This window comes from Asterias rubens, chromosome 1 (assembly GCF_902459465.1).
Source record: "Asterias rubens chromosome 1, eAstRub1.3, whole genome shotgun sequence".
NCBI classification, from domain to species: domain Eukaryota; kingdom Metazoa; phylum Echinodermata; class Asteroidea; order Forcipulatida; family Asteriidae; genus Asterias; species Asterias rubens.
In genome coordinates, this window is record NC_047062.1 from 31,060,397 (window position 1) to 31,078,544 (window position 18,148).

Sequence of the window (18,148 nt, forward strand, 5' to 3'; positions counted from 1 at the left end):
TAGTGGTACTTAATGAGCTAGACATTGCATGGTAAACAATTAATTTTGATAATATTCCAATTAAGTAGGACGTGTCAACGTCAAACTACGAATAGCGCCCTCTGTGTGTACACACGGAGGTGGTTTTATTATGCCAGCCAAAATGGGCACATCTCAAGACTTGTTCAGCTTTATCTACACTTGAATTTATGTGGAAATTATGTATGTTAAATTACCCCTTATGACTATTGCGATATCTTGCCTGCCAGAAAGGCCCTGGAATGTTCTATGCCATTTTGTTTTTTAAACAGGTTACATGGTTTATATCGTTGCTCTAAGAGTAATTTGTGTTTAAAGACATTGGACACTATCGGTAATTGTCAAACACCAGTCTTCTCATTTGGTGTATCTCAACATATGCATAAAATAACAAACCTGTAAAAAATTTGAGCTCAATCGGTCGTCGAAGTTGCGAGATAATAATGAGAGAAAAATAACCCTTGTCACACGAAGTTGTGTGCGATGGTTGATTTCGAGACCTCAAGTTCTAAATCTGAGGTCTCGAAATCAAATTCGTGGATTTTTACTTCTTTCTCGAAAACTACTCCACTTCAGAGGGAGCCGTTTCTCACAATGTGTCATACCATCAACCTCTCCCCATTACTCGTCACCAAGAAAGGTTTTATGCAAATAATTATTTTGAGTAATTACCAATAGTGTCCACTGCCTTTTAAGGTGCAACCACTGGCTACGAATTGCGCCCTCTCGCAGCAGTCGATCCCACCACCATATTAAAGTTGTTGATAATATCAATAACGTCAAAATGATGTGCTGGGTGTACAAGAAGAAAGTGAGAAGTATTTCATTACTGGTCTTAATTTTAAATCTTAATTTTTAAGGAATTTGTTGAATTTTATTATGATGCCTAAGGATAATTGTTGATGTTTTACATGTACTGTAACAACTGAATAAACATTATCAAACGACTGAATAAAAAAGGTATTAACAATAAAGATGAATAAAATAACACAGTTATATCTAAAAGGGGCTACCATAAAATCTCAAATTCGAAATACAGCTTTAATCAGAAAGGAACAAATTTACACTAATGCAAAAGGAGTTGTCGTTATTACTGAGGACCTGTGGAACACTTTTTGTATGTCTGTCTAATACCAATAATATGAACATTTCTCACTACCCAACATTTTCAAAATAATCGTCCCTACTCTCAGTCATCCTTAAAGGCAGTGGACACTATTGGTAATTACTCAAAACAATCATTAGCATAAAACCTTTCTTGGTGACGGGTAATGGGGAGAGGTTGATGGTTTAAAACATTGTGATAAACGGCTCCCTTTGAAGTGCCATAGTTTTCGAGAAAGAAGTAGTTTTCCACGAATATGATTTCGAGACCTCAGAATTAGAACTTGAGGTCTCGAAATCAACCATCTAAACGCACACAACTTCTTGTGACAAGGATTATTTTTCTTTCATTATTATCTTGCAACTTCGATGACCGATTGAGCTCAAATTTTCACAGGTTTGTTATTTTATGCATATGTTGAGATACACCAACTGTGCAGGCTAGTCTTTAACAATTACCAATAGTGTCCACTGCCTTTAAGATGTGTTTATTACAAGGCGGGTAATCTTAGGCCTACCTTCTGAATTCCCCATAGGCCTACCTTTAATCACTGAGGTTATCAACCGGGTCTTCCGATTCTCTTCAAGGGGCAATGCTTTTTACTTCAAAAATCAAAGGCATGTTCCCTGCCGGGTTTATAGCAGTGATTGAAACGAGTGCACCCCATTCTTTTCAGTTGCACGTAAATGATCCCCATATACCAACATTAATAGTCTCAACCGTTGAGTCTTGAAAGATAGCTTCCAAATATGGTATAGTAAGATAATCCGAAGAGAATGCGGTTCTTTGTTGTGCAATAAGAAAGCTCTGTAATTCCTGACAACGGTTGAGGGCCCGCCCGCTGTACGTACACGACGCGTTACCTCGAAGAAAACATGGCTGACAGATAGAAGTCTCTGTGTCGTTTGCTCCAGAAATGGCTGCGTTTTACCGCAGTTTCGAAGGTAAAACTACTTAAAATGTGCAATGGTGAGTTGATGAGGTTCTTGTCTTGAGAATGAAAGTGGTGACACTGTTTATGGTTCTCATAATTTGGAGATATTTGGGGGTTCTTTGACAGAGGCGGTAAGTTTAAAAGCCGCATGTGTGACCGGCCTTGCACTGGAATTCTTAACCGGGAGATTTCGCACTGCGCCCCGGCAGCGGTTTTGTCTCGCTGGCATCTTGGTCTTGCTCAATGATTAATTTTGGCATTGGCAGTAAATTATCCACGCATGGTCGAAGGTGGCCATTGGTCTTACGTGACTTTGTTTGTGCTTTTTGGTGTTTTGGAATTGTATCCAAATAAGGGTCTTTATAAAGAAAATGGTGAAGGTTTTTACATGTTGAAACTAGCCCCACTTGTGTGGCCTAGGATAGCTGAATCCTATTCAGCTATCCTTGGCCACACAAGTGGGGCTAATGTTGAACCATGAGGTAGGTTGAAAATTTTTGGCCTCTGGACTTTATTAAAAATTTATTAGAAAATTTAACATAGAGGAAGGAAGAGAATTTGAACAACAACACACCATCAGAAGTTGTTTCAACAAAAAAACAAACTATATATCTGATATATGTCATTGGTTCCAGTTGAATGAGCTGAAGCAATGAACACCTTCAAATGGTCATAACTCCTTAGAGATGCTATGTCAGATTTTTGGCCCCAAACATTAAAAAATAGATTTATTTGAGTGAATGGTATTTCAAAGAGTATCACCCGCTCTAACGCAAACAAAGTTTCCATTTTACTTTTAATGGTCAGGAACGATGACAAACATTTAAAACGTTTCTTATAAAACACATAAGAATTGGTCACATGATATATTGTCGGGATCCCGACAAAAACTAATTTTGAGCACTTTATTTCACTGCTACTAATAATTGGCGGACTTTTTTGTTGCCCAGCCAGATGGCAATGTTTGCCCAGATGAATGGCAAAGGTTGCCCAGATATATAAAAGGTTGCCATAGACTGGCAGAAGTAAATAACCTGGTGAATGGTAATGATTGCCCAAATTACAGCCATTAGTTGCCCAGATGTATGGCAATGGTTACTCATCATTGTTAATGGTTGCCAGGTTGACTGATCATAAAATAGATGCCCAGCATGACTTACATGCAATGGGTGCCCAAATGACTGTCATTCATGGTTGCCCAGATGTATGGCGATGGTTGCCCAAATTTGTGTTAATCGTTGTTCAGTTATATGGCAACGGTTGCCTGGATGGCGGCAATGGTTGTCAAGAGGACTGGCTAGTTGCCCAGATGAATTAAATCTCAAGCATATTTTTCATGATTTAGAAATGTTCATTTTTTTTTCTTTCTAGAAATGCGTGCCATCCGATGAATACCCATCCAAAGTGTTAGTGTCAGAGACCTGCAAGTGCCTACCATCTACCTAATCCTCCATCGACCATCTACAAAACTTAGGTAAGAAAAATTCCTTGTTACAATACTCTTTAAAACTTTTTAGTTGCCCAGATCATCGGCAATGGTTGCTTTGATGAATGAGAAAGGTTGCCCAAATGTATAGCAATGCCCTTGGTTAACAGGATGCTTGTAATGGTTGCCCAGTGAATGGCGATATGTTTGCCCAGATCGCTTGCATTGCTTGCCCCAGTGTATGCATGTGGCAATTTGCCCGGATGAATGTCAATGGTTGCCCTAATGCATGGCAATGGTTGCCCAAATGACTGGCGTGTTTCCCAGATGTAATTGCAATGGTTGCCCATAACATAGTCAATTGTCAAATAGTTGTGTGCCCAGCTGAATTAAAAACAATGTTTTTACACGATTTAGAATCTTTCATTTGTGCCCTTTCTAGAAATGCATGTAATTCAGTGAATGACGATACTTTTGCCATGTGACTTGCATTGCTTGCCCCATAGTATGGCAATGGTTGTCCGGGTAACTGGCAATGGCTGCCCAGATGACTGGCAGTGGTTGCTTTGATGTATGACAATCGTTGCCGAAATGACTGTCATTGGTTGCCCAGATGTATGGCAATGGTTGCCCAGATCCTTGTCAATGGTTGCTATAGTTGTATGGCAATGGTTGCCTGGATGATGGCAATGGTTGCTAAGGGGACTGGCTAGTTGCCCAGATGAATTAAATCTTAACCCTGTTTTATATGGTTTCGACATTTTCATTTGTGCTCTTTCTAGAAATGTGTGCCATTCTCCGAAGAGAACCCATCCAAAGGGTTTGTGTAGTAGACCTGCAAGTGCCTACCATCTACCCGGTCATCCATCGACCATCTACACAACATTATAAGTATGTACAATTCCTCCCGCTGTTGCATCACTTTTTTGAAGGGTTAAAAGATAGCCCAGATGAATGGCAAAGGTTGCCCAGGTATATGACAATGGTTGTCCATATGTAAGACTTTGGGTTCCCAGATGACTGGCAGGTAATGCCCAGATTTAGGGCAATGGTGGCCCAGATGTATCACAACGGTTGCCCAGATATATGACAATAGTTGTTCAAATGACTGGCATTGGTTGCCCATATCATTGGCAATGGTTGCCCATATCATTGGCAATGTGGGCCCATAACTTTGTCAATGGTTAATCAGTTATATAATGGTTGCCCAGATGGCTGGCAAGAGTTGCCCTAATAAAAGTATGGCTGGTTGCCCAAATGACTGGCATTGGTTAATATGTTTTTTTTGGTATGGTTGCCTAGATGACTGGCAATAGTTGCCCCGATGTATGGCAGTGGTTGCCAAGATTATTGTCAATGGTTGCTCAGTTGTATGGCAACTGTTGACAAGATCCTTGCCAATGTTTGCTCAATTGTATGGCACTGGTTGCCATGATGATGGCAATGGTTTTGCCAAGAGGACTGGCTAGTTGCCCAGATGAATTAAATATCAAGCATGTTTTACATAATTTTGACATTTTCATTTGTGCCTTTTCTAGAAATGCGTGTAATTCTCTGATGAGTACCCATCCAAAGTAATGGTGTCAGAGACCTGCATGTGCCTACCATCTACCCAATCATCCATCGACCATCTACACAACATAGGTATGTAAAATTCCTTTTGGTTACTTTAAAAACTTTTTAGTTGCCCAGCTCACTTGGTTGCTTTGATGAATAGCAAAGGTTGCCCAGAGGACTGTCAGTTAATGCCTAGATGTTGGGCAATAATGTGTGCCTTTTAGTTGCCCAGATGCTTGCCTCGTGAATGACAAAATGTTTGCCCAGATGACTGGCATTGCTTGTTCCATCGCATGGCAAAGGTTGCCCAGATAACTGGCAATGGTTGCCCTGTGTATGGCAATGGTTGCCCAAATGACTGGCATTGGTTTACCAGATGTAACTGCAATGGTTGCCCATAACATTATACAATTGTTGCACGCTGTGACGGGGTCCATGGCGTTATGTACACCCGAGGGGAAATGGCACTTGAGGCGAAGCCGAGGGTGCCATTTTCCCTCGAGGCTGTACAAAACCCATGGACCCCAGTCGAAGCATGCAACAATTGTATAATTGTTATTCCTCTTCTCGAAGTTCTGTTCTTCTCGAAGTTCTGTTGTCATCTTCAAACATTATTAAGACGGACTATTCATTGTTTAACAAGCAATTCCCTCAAACCCGCGGTTGTTTCGTACACAGCGCTGGAAATCGACCAACGCTGGGAACGATCAAGGTGATGTACACCGGTGTACATCACTTTTAATGTTACCCGGCCCATCGAGCCATGTAACATGCGTTTTTGATGCGCGTCACATGATTGGTTCTCGACCAATCAAACTTCACAGTTTGTTACCGAGGTATAACAGTGTCAATTGTTAAATAGTTGTGTAAATGGCTGCCCAGATGACTGGCAGTGGTTGCTTTGATGTATAACCATCGTTGTTCAAAATGACTGTCATTGGTTGCCCAGATGTATGGCAATGGTTGCCCAGATCCTTGTCAATGGTTGCTCAGTTGTATGGCAATGGTTGCCAAGAGGACTGACTAACATAGTTGCCCAGATGAATTAAATATCAAGCATGTTTTACATAATTTTGACATTTTCATTTGTGCCCTTTCTAGAAATGCGTGTAATTCTCTGATGAGTACCCATCCAAAGTGTTTGTGTCAGAGACCTGCAAGTGCCTACCCAGTCATCCATCGACCATCTACACAACACAGGTATGTAAAATTCCAAGATGGTTAATTTTGTTTAGTTGCCCAGATCACTTAGTTGCTTTGATGATTGACAAAGGTTGCAAAGAAGACTGGCAGTTAATGCCTAGATGTTTGTCAATAGTTGCCCACATGTTTGGCAATGGTTGCCAATAATGTATGCCTTTGGTTGCCCAGATATGCTTGCTCAGTGAATGACGAAATGTTTGCCCAGACGACTTGCATTGCTTGTTCCATCACATGGCAAAGGTTGTCCAGATAACTGGCAATGGTTGCCCTGTGTATGGCAATGGTTGCCCAAATGACTGGCATTGGTTTCCCAGACTTAATGTCAATGGTTGCCCAGAAGGTTGTCAATGGTTAATTAGTGGTGTGGCAATGGTTGCCCAGATGACTGTCTTTGGTTGCCAAGAGGACTGGCTAGTTGCCCAGGTAGATGAATTAAATCTCAACAATGTTTTCACACAATTTAACAATTCTCATTTGTCCACTGTCTAGAAATGGTGCCATTATCCGATGAATACCAATTCAAAGTGTTTGTGTTGTAGACCTGCAAGTGCCTACTACCATTTACCCAGCCATCCATCGACCGTCAACACAACGTAGGTATGTAAAATTCCTTGTAATTACATTACTTTTTTTGAAGGGTTTAATTGCACTGCTAAAAATTATATTCTTGAAACAAGAACAAAAAAACAACTTATTTTGAGAATATTTTTCTAGTGTCACCACAGGTGCCCAGATGATAGACAATGGTTGCCCAGTTGTATTGCAATGGTTGCCCAGATGATAGACAATGGTTGCCCAGTTGTATGGCAATGGTTGCCCAGTTGTATGGCAATGGTTGCCCAGATGATAGACAATGGTTGCCCAGTTGTATGGCAATGGTTGCCCAGATGATAGACAATGGTTGCCTAGTTGTATGGCAATAGTTGCCCAGGTGTTTTACAATGGTTGCCCAGATCATTGTCAATAGTTACTCTGTTTTATGGCTAAAGTTCCCTAGATAATCGTAATGGTTGCCAAGAGGACAACCTATAGTTGCCCAGATGAATTAAATCTCAACCTTGATTTCATTTCTCCCCTTTCTAGAAATGCGTGCCATTCTTGGATGAATACACAAAGTAATGGAGTCAGAGACCTGCGCAAGTGCCTACCATCTATCTACCCAGTCATCCATGTAGCATCTACACAACATGTAATGTAAAATCCCATTTTTCATTAATTCATTGCCCTGATCATTGGCAATGGTAGCCTTGATGTATGGCCATGGTTGCACGATCAATTGCAATGGTTGCCCAGGTGTATGGCAATGATTGCCCTGATAAATGGCAATGGTTGCCAAGATCAATTGCAATGGTTGCTCTTATAACTAGCAATGGTTGCCCAGATGTCGGCAATTGCTGCCAGGATGTATGGATGGTCGCCCAGATGTATGGCAATGTTGCCCAGATTGCAGTTTTTGGTCAGATGTAGAACATTGGTTGCCCAGATCATTGTCAATCGGTGCTCAGTTGTTTTGTAATGTTTGCCCATATGTATGATAACGGTTGGCCAGATGACTGGCAATGGTTGCCCAGATGTATGTGGCGATCGTACAGATGACTGTACTTTTATTGTTGACCATGACTGTAGGACTACATGACTGACAATGGTTGCACAAATGACTTGCAATGATTGCCCTGTTAATGGGTCAATGGTTGCCCAGCAGACAATAGTTGCCCTTTTGACTGGCAGTAATTGCTCAGATGATTGGCGATGGTGTCCAAGGTCTAGGGCAATTGTACACAAATGACTGGCAATTATTGCTCAGATGAATGGTAATGATTGCCAGATAGATGGCAGAGGCTCCCCAGATGTTGGGCAAAAGGTTACCCCGTTTAATGGCAGTGGTTGTACAGTTGTATGGCAAGGGTTGCCCAAAGGAATGGCATTGGTTGCACCTATTATTGACAATGGTTGCCTACTTGTATGCCCTTTGTTCCCCAGATGCATGGCATTGTTGCCCAGATAGCAATGGTGTCCCAGACGAATGGCAATAATGGTTGCCCAGATGGCTAGCATTGGTTGCCCCAATGTATGGCAATGGATGCCCAGATTTATGGCAATGGTTTGCCAAGATGATTGGCAATGGTTGCCCAGGTGATTGGCAATGGTTGCCTTGATGGTTTGCAATGGTTGCTCAGTTGTATGGATATTGTTACCTAGATGATGGTGGTTGCCAAGAGGACTAGCTTTAGTTGCCCAGATGAATTTAATCTCAATCTTGATTTCTTTTCTCCCCTTCTAGAAATTCATGACATTGCTGGTTGAATACATGAAGTAATGGTGTCAGAGACCTGCAAGTGCCTACCATCTACCCAGTCATCCATGTAGCATCTACACTATAGGTATGTAAAATCCCATTTTTGATTGGTTTGTTGCCCACATCATTGGCAAGGGTTGCCCAGATGAATAGCAATGGTTGCCCAGATGGATGACATTGGTTGCCCTGATGATTGATATAATTATGGTTGCCCAGATGAATTACAGTGATTGCCCAGGTGACATGCAATAGTTGCCCAGATGCATGACATTGTTGCCCAGATTCGTTGGTGTCCAAGATAATGGCAATATGGTTGCCCAGATGGCTAGCATTGGTTGCCCAAATGTATGGCAATGGATGGCCAGATTAATGGTAGTGGTTGCCAAGATGACTGGCAATGGTTGCCCAGATCATTGTCAATGGTTGTGCTGTTTAATTGCTATTGTTGCCTAAATAATGGTAATTGTTGCCAAAAGGACAAGCTATAGTTGCCCAGTTGAATTAAATCTCAACCTTGATTTCATTTTCCCTTTTTTAAAGAAATGCGTGCCATCCTTGGATGAATACACAAAGTGTTGGTGTCAGAGACCTGCAAGTGCCTACCATCTACCCAGTCATGCATGTACCACCTACACATCATAGGTACGTAAAATAAAAAATTAATTACCATAGTTGCCCAGGTGTATGAAAATGATTGCCCAGAAAAATGTCCATGGTTGCCCAGATGACTAGCAATGGTTGCCCTGATAACTAGCAATAGTTGCCCAGATGTTTGGCAATGGTTGCCCAGATGACTAGCAATGGTTGCCCAGATGACTAGCAATGGTTGCCTAGATGCATGGTAATGGTTGCCCTAATGAATGACATTGGTTGCCCTGATGATTGACATAAATGGTTGCCCTGATGAATTACAATGATGCCAGGTGACATGCAATGGTTGTCCATATATTGACAATGGTTGCCTACTTGTATGCCCTTTATTGCCCAGATGCATGGCATTGATGCAGGTGTATGGCAATGATTGCCCAGATAAATGGCCATGGTTGCCAAGATCAGTTGCAATGGTTGACCTTATAACTGGCAATTATTGCCCAGATAAATGGTAATGATGCCAGATAAATGGCAGAGGCTCCCCAGATGTAGGGCAAATGGTTGCCTCGTTGAATAGAAGTGGTTGTACAGTTGTATAGCAAGGGTTGCCCCAAGGAATGGCATGTTGCCCATATTGCTGACAATGGTTGCCTACTTGTATGCCCTTTGTTCTCCCAGATGCATGGCATTGTTGCCCGGATTGCAATGGTGTCCCAGATAAATGGCAGTGTGGGTGTCCAGATGGCTAGCATTGGTTGCCCCATAATGTATGGTAATGGATGCCCAGATCTATGGCAATGGATTCCCAGGTGATTGGCAATGGTTACCCCAATGAAAGGTAATGGTTGCCAAGATGACTGGCTATGGTTGCCCAGATGTTTTGCAATGGTTGCCCAAATCATTGTCAATTATTGATCTGTTGTATTGCTATTGTTGCCTAGATAATGGTAATGGTTGCCAAGGGGACGAGCTATAGTTGCCCAGTTGAATTAAATCTCAACCTTGATGTCATTTTCCCTTTTTTAGAAATGCTTGTCTTTCTTGGATGAATACAAAAAGGAATGGTGTCAGAGACCTGCAAGTGCCTGCCCCATCATCCATCAACCATCTACACAACAGGTATGTCAAATCCCATTTTGGATTGGTTCATTTGCACAGATCGATCATTGGCAATGGTTGCCTTGTATACGGCAATGGTTGCTCAACCAATTACAAAAGTTGCCCAGGTGTATGGCAATGATTGCCCAGATAAATGGCCTCGGTTGCCAAGATCAATCGCAATGGTTGCCCTGATAACTATAGCAATAGTTGCCCAGATTTAAGGCACATGATGCCCAGATGAATGACAAGTTGCCCAGATGATTGACATATGGTCGCCCAGATGAATTACAGTGATGGCCAGGTGACATGCATTGGTTTTCCATATTATTGACAATGGTTGCCTACTTGTATGCCCTTTGTTGCCCAGATGCATGGCATTGTTGCCCAGGTTGCAATGGTGTCCCAGGTGTACGGCAATGATTGCCCAGATAAATGGCCTTGGTTGCCAAGATCGGTTGCAATGGTTGCCCTGATAACTAGTAACTTTTGACATTGTCCTTTTGACTGGCAGTAATTGCTCAGATGAATGGCAATGGTGTCCCAGTTCTAGGCAATCGTTGCACAAATAATGTCGGCAATTATTGCCCAGATAAATGGCAGAGGCTCCCTAGATGTAGGGCAAATGGTTGCCTCGTTGAATGGCAGTGGTTGTACAGTTGTCTGGCAAGGGTTGCCCAAAGGAATGGCATGTTGCCCATATTATTGACAATGGTTGCCTACTTGTATGCCCTTTGTTCCCCAGATGCATGGCATTGTTGCCCAGATTGCAATGGTGTCCAAGATAAATGGCATTATGGGTGCCCAGATGGCTAGCATTGGTTGCCCCATAATGTAATGGATGCCCAGATTTATGACAATGGTGGCCAAGATGACTGGCAATGATTGCCCAGATGTTTGGCAATGGTTGCCCAAATCATTGTTAATGGTTGCCAAGAGAACAAGCTATAGTTGCCCAGTTGAATTAAATCTCAACCTTGATTTCATTTTCCCTTTTTTAGAAATGCGTGCCTTTCTTGGATGAATACACAAAGTAATGGTGTCAGAGACCTGCAAGTGCCTGCCCTATCATCCATCAACCATCTACACAACATAGGTATGTAAAACCCCTTTTTGGATTGGTTCATTTGCCCAGATCGATCATTGGCAATGGTTGCCTTGATGATGGCAATGGTTTCCTTGTATACGGCAATGGGTGCTCAATCAATTACCAAAGTTGCCCAGGTGATGTATGGCAATGATTGCCCAGATAAATGGCCTTGGTTGCCAAGATTAATTGCAATGGTTGCCCTTGATAACTAGCAATTGCTGCCTAGATGTATGGCAATGGTTGCCCAGCTAGATGACTTTCAGTTGTTGCCTAGATGTGTGGTAGTGGTTGCCCAGATGATTCACATAAATGGTTGCCCAGATAAATCACAGTGATGCCCAGGTGACATGCATTGGTTGTCCATATATTGACAATGGTTGCCTGCTTGTATGCCCTTTGTTGCCCAGATGCATGGCATTGTTGCCCAGATTGCAATGGTGTCCCACGTGTACGGCAATGATTGCCCAGATAAATGGCCATGGTTGCCAAGATCAATTGTAACGATTGCCCTAATAACTAGCAATTGCTGCCTAGATGTATGGCAATGGTTGCCCAGCTAGATGACTAGCAATTGTTGCCTAGATTGTAGTGGTTTCCCAGATGATTGACATATGGTTGCCCAGACGAATTACAGTGATTGCCAAGGTGACCTGAATGGTGTTTTTACCCAGATGTAGGGCAATGGTTGTACTTGGTACATGGCAATGGTAATGGTTTCCCAGATGACTCTGGCATTGGTTGCCCATATCATTGGCAATAGCTGTCTAATCGTATGCCCTTGGTTGCCGCGTTGCATGCGATTGTTGCCCAGATTGCACTGGCTGCCTAGATGAATTGCCATTGGTTGCCCAGATGACTAGCATTTCTTGACAATGATTTTCATTTCTCCTCTCTCTAGAAATGCGTGCCATTCTCCAATGAATGCTCATCCAAAGTGTTTGTGTCTGAGACCTACAAGTGCTTACCATCTACCCGCTGTCTTCCCATCCTGCACCTGTTTAGATGTTTGAGGGTTACAATAGAGGTATTTAACATCCCGGTGGTTACACTAACATTAAAAAAGTGGGCTGTGTTTGCAGCACTTTTACAGACGGCACCCCTATACGCCACATGCCACAACATTTTGGGGACTTCATGCTGGCATCAGCCTAACCCAAATGAATGGTTTTCCCTACAGATTGATAACAGACTTAAAAAATATAAACAAGTTTTGATTAACAATACCCCTTTTTAAAACTATTTAAGTCATTAATTAAAGACGCTGGACACTATTGCTAGTTGTCAAAGACCAGTCTTCTCACTTGGTGTATCTCAACATATGCATGCATTAACAAACCTGTGAAAGTTTGAGCTCAATAACAATGAAAGGAAAAACCCCTTGTCACACTAAGTTGTGTGCTTAAAGTTGCATGATTTCGAAACCTCAAAATCTAATTCTGAGATCTCGCAATCAAATTCATGGAAAATTCAGAGGGTTTCTCACAATGTATTATACTATCAACAGCTCTCAATTGCTTGTTACCAAGTAAGGTGTTATGCTAATAACAATTTTGAGTAATTACCAATTAGTGTCTACTGCCTTTAATAAGGTTTACAGATGTAGGATATGTATATAGAAGATCAAAGATTGGAATGCGTTACTGTTTAAAATGAATTATTTGATACGACAGAGTTAAACAGTTTTAAGTGATGTCACTGGTCACATCGTCTATAGCCAATAACTGTCACTGCGCCTTGAACACCCAGCAGGGGTGGATATGTGCGCATTACAAGACTTATTATTATTATTATTATTATTATTATTACTGTTATCTTCAAGTGTATGAGTTTGAGAAGTGCAGTGCATATAAATGGAAACATCAAATGGCTTTAAGGCACTGGACACATTTATTATCTCACTTGGTGTATCCCAAATTATAAAACCTGTTGGGCTCAATTGGTCATCGAAGTTTCAAGAGAATAATGTAAAAAAAAACACCCTTGTTGATTTCAGATGCATAATAAAAGTCTTCAGACCTGACGTCTTTTATTATTTGAGTGATATTACCTCTTTCTAAAAAAAACTACGTTACTTCAGAGAGAGCCATTTTACCATATTAAAACATCTCTCCAGTGCTCATGGCCTAGAAAGTTTTGATACTAACAATTATTATAAGTAGTTACCAATAGTGTCCAGTGCCTTTACATCTGTACATCTTACACATCAATGAATCATGGTTTACCCATGTCAGTATTTACAATAATTGTTTTTAATTAAAAAACTCACATTCTGTAAAACAATGCCCTTCAAATGTTTTGGCTCTGTGGCTCTAGTAAACCATTGACGTTGAACTTATTTAAAGAAGTAAGTCATCCTTTTGTGTTTTTATTAGGAATTTACACAATTTTGTTTAAATATTATAATTTTTTCATAGAAAGTTCTCTTACTGTTGACATACAAGTCTCACAAACTCATCCCTAAGTCATTGTTGACCTTTTGTTGGCACACATTTATTGTGTAAAGAAAGTAGTTCTGTTTTGGGGCAAGTTTAATTTAATTAAGTGAACATGGTGTATACAGACTGTTGTGTAAGTCTGACAATTTTTGTTAAAGCCTTTTAATGGGAACATTTAATTAGATGACAATTGTACTAATTGAGATTACTTTTCTCAATTAACTAAAACAAAAGTACCAGAAAAGTAAAACATTACCATGTGGACAGAAACCAACCTTCCACAAACTACGTGAAATCAGCATAAATTAATGCACAAAATTAGTTGTAACAGCTTAGCAGTGTTGTTTATTTATTGATAAATGAGATAACTCAAAAATAGTGTATCAAAGGTATTGTGTCCAGTAGATAAAATATCACTTTTCACAAGATTCTGTTTTTCAGGCTAGTTCATTTACAAAGTACAGTAAAGCTATTGGTTTTATAATAACCTTAAAATTGTATTGTTTATAGTATATTATTTGGAGTTGTCAAATAAAATAACTATTTAAATGAAGCAAAACATCTATTTATTCTCTTATTTTGTTGTGATATACTTGTACTTATGTTTATTGTTGAATTAATTAGGGAAGACATAGAACTTAATTAAAGCACAAGATGTATTCTATTGAGCAAAGTTTGAACAATACATTTGTTCTCCTCTAATCCCAAAGTACAATACCTTTAAAAACTTAAACCACTCCTTATACCGTCATTACATTTAAATAACAAGTTCCTTTAATATAAAATGAGTCCCTTTAATCCAGAAAGTACCACACCTTTAAAAACCGTACTTCCACTTATACCATCATAACATTTAAATTAAACAAGTTCCTTTAATATAAAATGAGCCCCTTTAATCCTGAAAATACTACACCTTTAAAAACCTTATACCACTTATACCATCATAACAATAAAATAAAATAAGTTCCTTTAATATAAAATGAACCCATTTACTCCAGAAAGTACCACACCTTTAAAACCCTAACTACCACTTATACCATTATTACAATTAAATAAAACAAGCTCCTTTAACATAAAATGAACCCCTTTATTCCAGAAAGTACCACACCTTTTAAAACCTAACTACCACTTATACCATTATTACAATTAAATAAAACAAGTTCCTTTAATATAAAATGAACCCATTTACTCCAGAAAGTACCACACCTTTAAAACCCTAACTACCACTTATACCATCATTACAATTAAATAAAAAATGTTCCTTTAATATAAACTGAGCCCCTTTAGTCCAGAAAGTACCACACCTTTAAAAACTTAAACCACTTCTTATACCATCATTACAATTAAAAGAAACAAATTCCCTAACACTTAAATAATACCTGTACACCTTTAAACCAATATTGCGAGATATTTGTTACATGTAGTTGTATCCCTTTAATGCAATTCGAACTGTTCCGTTAAAACAATACGACACTACAGTGAAGTCCCAAGAACCTATATGCCCATAAACAATACTTAAATCTACCCAGCATCTCCCCTTTAGACCACACCCAATCCCAATGATGTATATCTCCATACAGTCATTCCCCATCAATGGTCCTGCTCATCAGCACACTCAGCAACCTCCATGTCCCTAGTCCCAACCCTAACCCATCACTCCTACCATCACCCAAGCCCTCATCCCAATCCTCTCAGCCCATCACTCCTACCATCACCCAATCCCTTACCCTAACCCATCACTCCCACCATCACCCAAGCCCTCATCCCAATCCTCCCAGCCCATCACTCCTACCATCACCCAATCCCTTACCCTAACCCATCACTCCCACCATCACCCAAGCCCTCATCCCAATCCTCCCAGCCCATCACTCCTACCATCACCCAATCCCTTACCCTAACCCATCACTTCAACCATCACCCCAGCCCCAACCCTAACTCATCATCTGTTCCATCACCCAGCCCCTCATCCAAGCCAGTCCAGCCCATCCTCACAAGTCCTAACCCATCACCCAAACTCTCATCCCAACCAGCCCATCACTCCTCTCCTCACCCCAATCAGCCTAGCCCACTGACTGACTGCCCGGCATCCTCCCAGCCCATCACCCCAAGCCCCATCTCTAAGTCTCAAACAGCCAAGCCCACTCAGCAACCTCCTTGGCCCCTCAGCACTTAGAAATTTTACTCCTCCAGCCAAGCTCCAAGGCCCTTGGTAGGCCCTTGTAGGCCCTTGGTCAGCCTTCAGATCAGCTAGAAATCCAAGGGTTGAGCCAGGGAAAATAAATTCTGAAATATTTTCTAAGTCAGCCATTTTTAACTTCATCACTCCAAAAACCGTTAGATTTTTATAACAGCTCAGTAGCACAGCAGTGAGAGAGAGTGCTTACAGAGTGGAAGGTCCCCGGTTCAAACCCTGCACATTTTTACAAGATTTATAAAAAAAGTCTTTTTTTAATGGTAAAAGGGTCCCTGGAGGGATTTGAACCCACCCTGCTCACAGCTCCAGGATTCCCTGGGGCTGTGAGCTAGCCCGCTGCACTACGGCGGCTCTTGAAAAAAATTGCTCGGAACTAATATTTAAACCTTAGAATGGAAAGGTCAAATTAAAAAAAAGGGAGATGAACCCTATGACCTTTGACCTTCGCAAGAGTCACAAGAAGAAAAATAGAATAAAGACATGTCAGTTGGTGTACGATAAATAAAGGTTTATTTCCAGAACAAAAATAAAGGATACAAATATTACCAACTGTGTTTAACGAGTAAAGCTAAATGCTATTAATACTAAATACATGTACCAATTAAATAGTTTAACATAAGAAAGTTACCAATTAAAATATAAAAACTATTTAACTTAAATTTAGGTGTTTTTTGTTCAAGTATAATGATTAGTGTAATTTAAGCAGCGAATTTGAGTGCGTAAGAATTATACCAAATTGCTTAAGCATAAGTTACTTGTTTTCTTTATAGAAGACTAAAATAAAGGCCATTAAGATTAAATACATGTAACATTTAAGTAGTTTAACATTAGAAAGTTACAAAGTAAATTTAACTCAAATTTAGGTCCTTTATTTGAAGTATAACTAAATTAGTAAGCAAAGAATTATAGATTTATCGTAATTTTAACATAAGTTACTCATTTTTCTTCATTAAGACCAAAATAAGATCAAAGTTGTCGCAAAATAAAAACTTAAGTAAGTAATAAGTAATAATTCTTACTTCTTATAAAAGTTATTATAAAATATCAAAGTTTACTTAAATTTTAACATAAATTCACCATTGTCACAATTCAAGTATTAAACATTACGTATCTAAAGCGAGGCTGCCATATAACGCGGTTTAATAGACGCATCGATTGTGTACCAGTTGTGAATTAACGTTCAATTTCTGCAGCCCTTGTTTATACGAACGACACCGCCGACGTTACTCGAGATTTTATAAACTTGTGACTTGACATTTTATTAACGTCACCTCCTACACATGCCTCATTAAGAGAACATTTCTTAAAGTACAATACACAAAATTGTTTTTTACAATATCAAAGATAACTCAAACTTTATTTTTTGTTCAAGTCAAAAGAGGATCGTTCGCTGACCTTTAAACACACTGATTAAATATTCACAGATAATCATGTCTTTATTTGCTTAACACAGTTCTTGTATTACAAGATACCTTCTAGAAACGAGGCTGTCTTTTCGCACGGCTTAATCAATCGATGCATCGACCCGTATAAACGTATAATCTTATTATTCGTATAAACATATTTTCCTTTAAACACACTGATTAAGTATTCACAGAAAATCAAGTCTTTATTTTCTTAACACAGTTATTGTATTACAAGATTACTTTCTAGAAACGAGGCTGTCTTTTCGCACGACTTTATTTAACTGATACTTCGACCCGTATAAGTGTATAATCGTATTAATCGTATAAACATATTGTCCATTTTTAAACACACTGATATAAGCGTATAATTGACAAACATGTTGTACTTTTAAAACACTGATTAAATATTCACAGAAAATCATCTATTTTCTTAACACAGTTCTTGTATACTAAGATACCTTTCCAGAAACGAGGCTGTCTTTTCGCACGGCTTAATCAATCGATGCATCGACCCGTATAAACGTCTCTTCGATCTCGCCAGCGCTTATTCGTAAAAAAATATTTCCTTTGACATCGTTACTCAAAATTTTATGAACTTGTAGTGCCTAGTGATATCCTATTACGTGTTTGTGTAACTCTTTCAATTTCATTTTGTTTTTATTACACTTAATGAATTATGATTACAGAAGTAATACAACATATAACAGTTAACATTTCTAAGCATTATAACGCACATGTTAGGTTTCTATTTCATTCAAGTAACATTACTAATTTATTTTTATTCAAAACCTAATT

At 39.7% G+C, this 18,148-nt stretch overlaps 1 protein-coding gene and 2 long non-coding RNA genes across 4 annotated transcripts; all 3 read left to right on the top strand.

The window, feature by feature from the left end:
• The first annotated feature begins 1,992 nt into the window (after positions 1 to 1,992).
• LOC117306917 lies at positions 1,993 to 6,214 on the top strand. 2 transcript variants are annotated; one of them, XR_004521005.1, is made up of 5 exons: positions 1,993 to 2,067; positions 3,429 to 3,531; positions 4,266 to 4,374; positions 5,022 to 5,127; positions 6,142 to 6,214. It is a non-coding gene; the product is annotated as an uncharacterized LOC117306917 (long non-coding RNA). The 2 variants fall into 2 exon arrangements; XR_004521004.1 differs by having other exon boundaries at positions 2,009 to 2,092.
• LOC117306927 lies at positions 6,205 to 7,426 on the top strand. The gene is made up of 3 exons (XR_004521006.1): positions 6,205 to 6,240; positions 6,733 to 6,840; positions 7,327 to 7,426. It is a non-coding gene; the product is annotated as an uncharacterized LOC117306927 (long non-coding RNA).
• A 98-nt stretch (positions 7,427 to 7,524) lies between these two features.
• On the top strand, positions 7,525 to 12,575 carry LOC117294176. Its single transcript, XM_033776606.1, has 5 exons — positions 7,525 to 7,706; positions 9,080 to 9,181; positions 10,157 to 10,249; positions 11,230 to 11,324; positions 12,217 to 12,575. Exons 1-5 carry the CDS (start codon positions 7,525 to 7,527, stop codon positions 12,237 to 12,239), a joined length of 495 nt encoding a protein of 164 aa, XP_033632497.1. The 3' UTR covers positions 12,240 to 12,575.
• Positions 12,576 to 18,148: the final 5,573 nt, after the last annotated feature.

What these genes read in the sequence shown, in the direction of transcription:
- LOC117294176 (XM_033776606.1), top strand. Translation starts at nt 7,525, where the DNA reads ATGGTTGCCCAGGTGTATGGCAATGATTGCCCTGATAAATGGCAATGG. An exon ending in GTACCACCTACACATCATAG is followed by an intron (nt 9,182 to 10,156) that starts GTACGTAAAATA and finishes TCCCTTTTTTAG; the next exon opens with AAATGCTTGTCTTTCTTGGA. An exon ending in ATCAACCATCTACACAACAG is followed by an intron (nt 10,250 to 11,229) that starts GTATGTCAAATC and finishes TCCCTTTTTTAG; the next exon opens with AAATGCGTGCCTTTCTTGGA.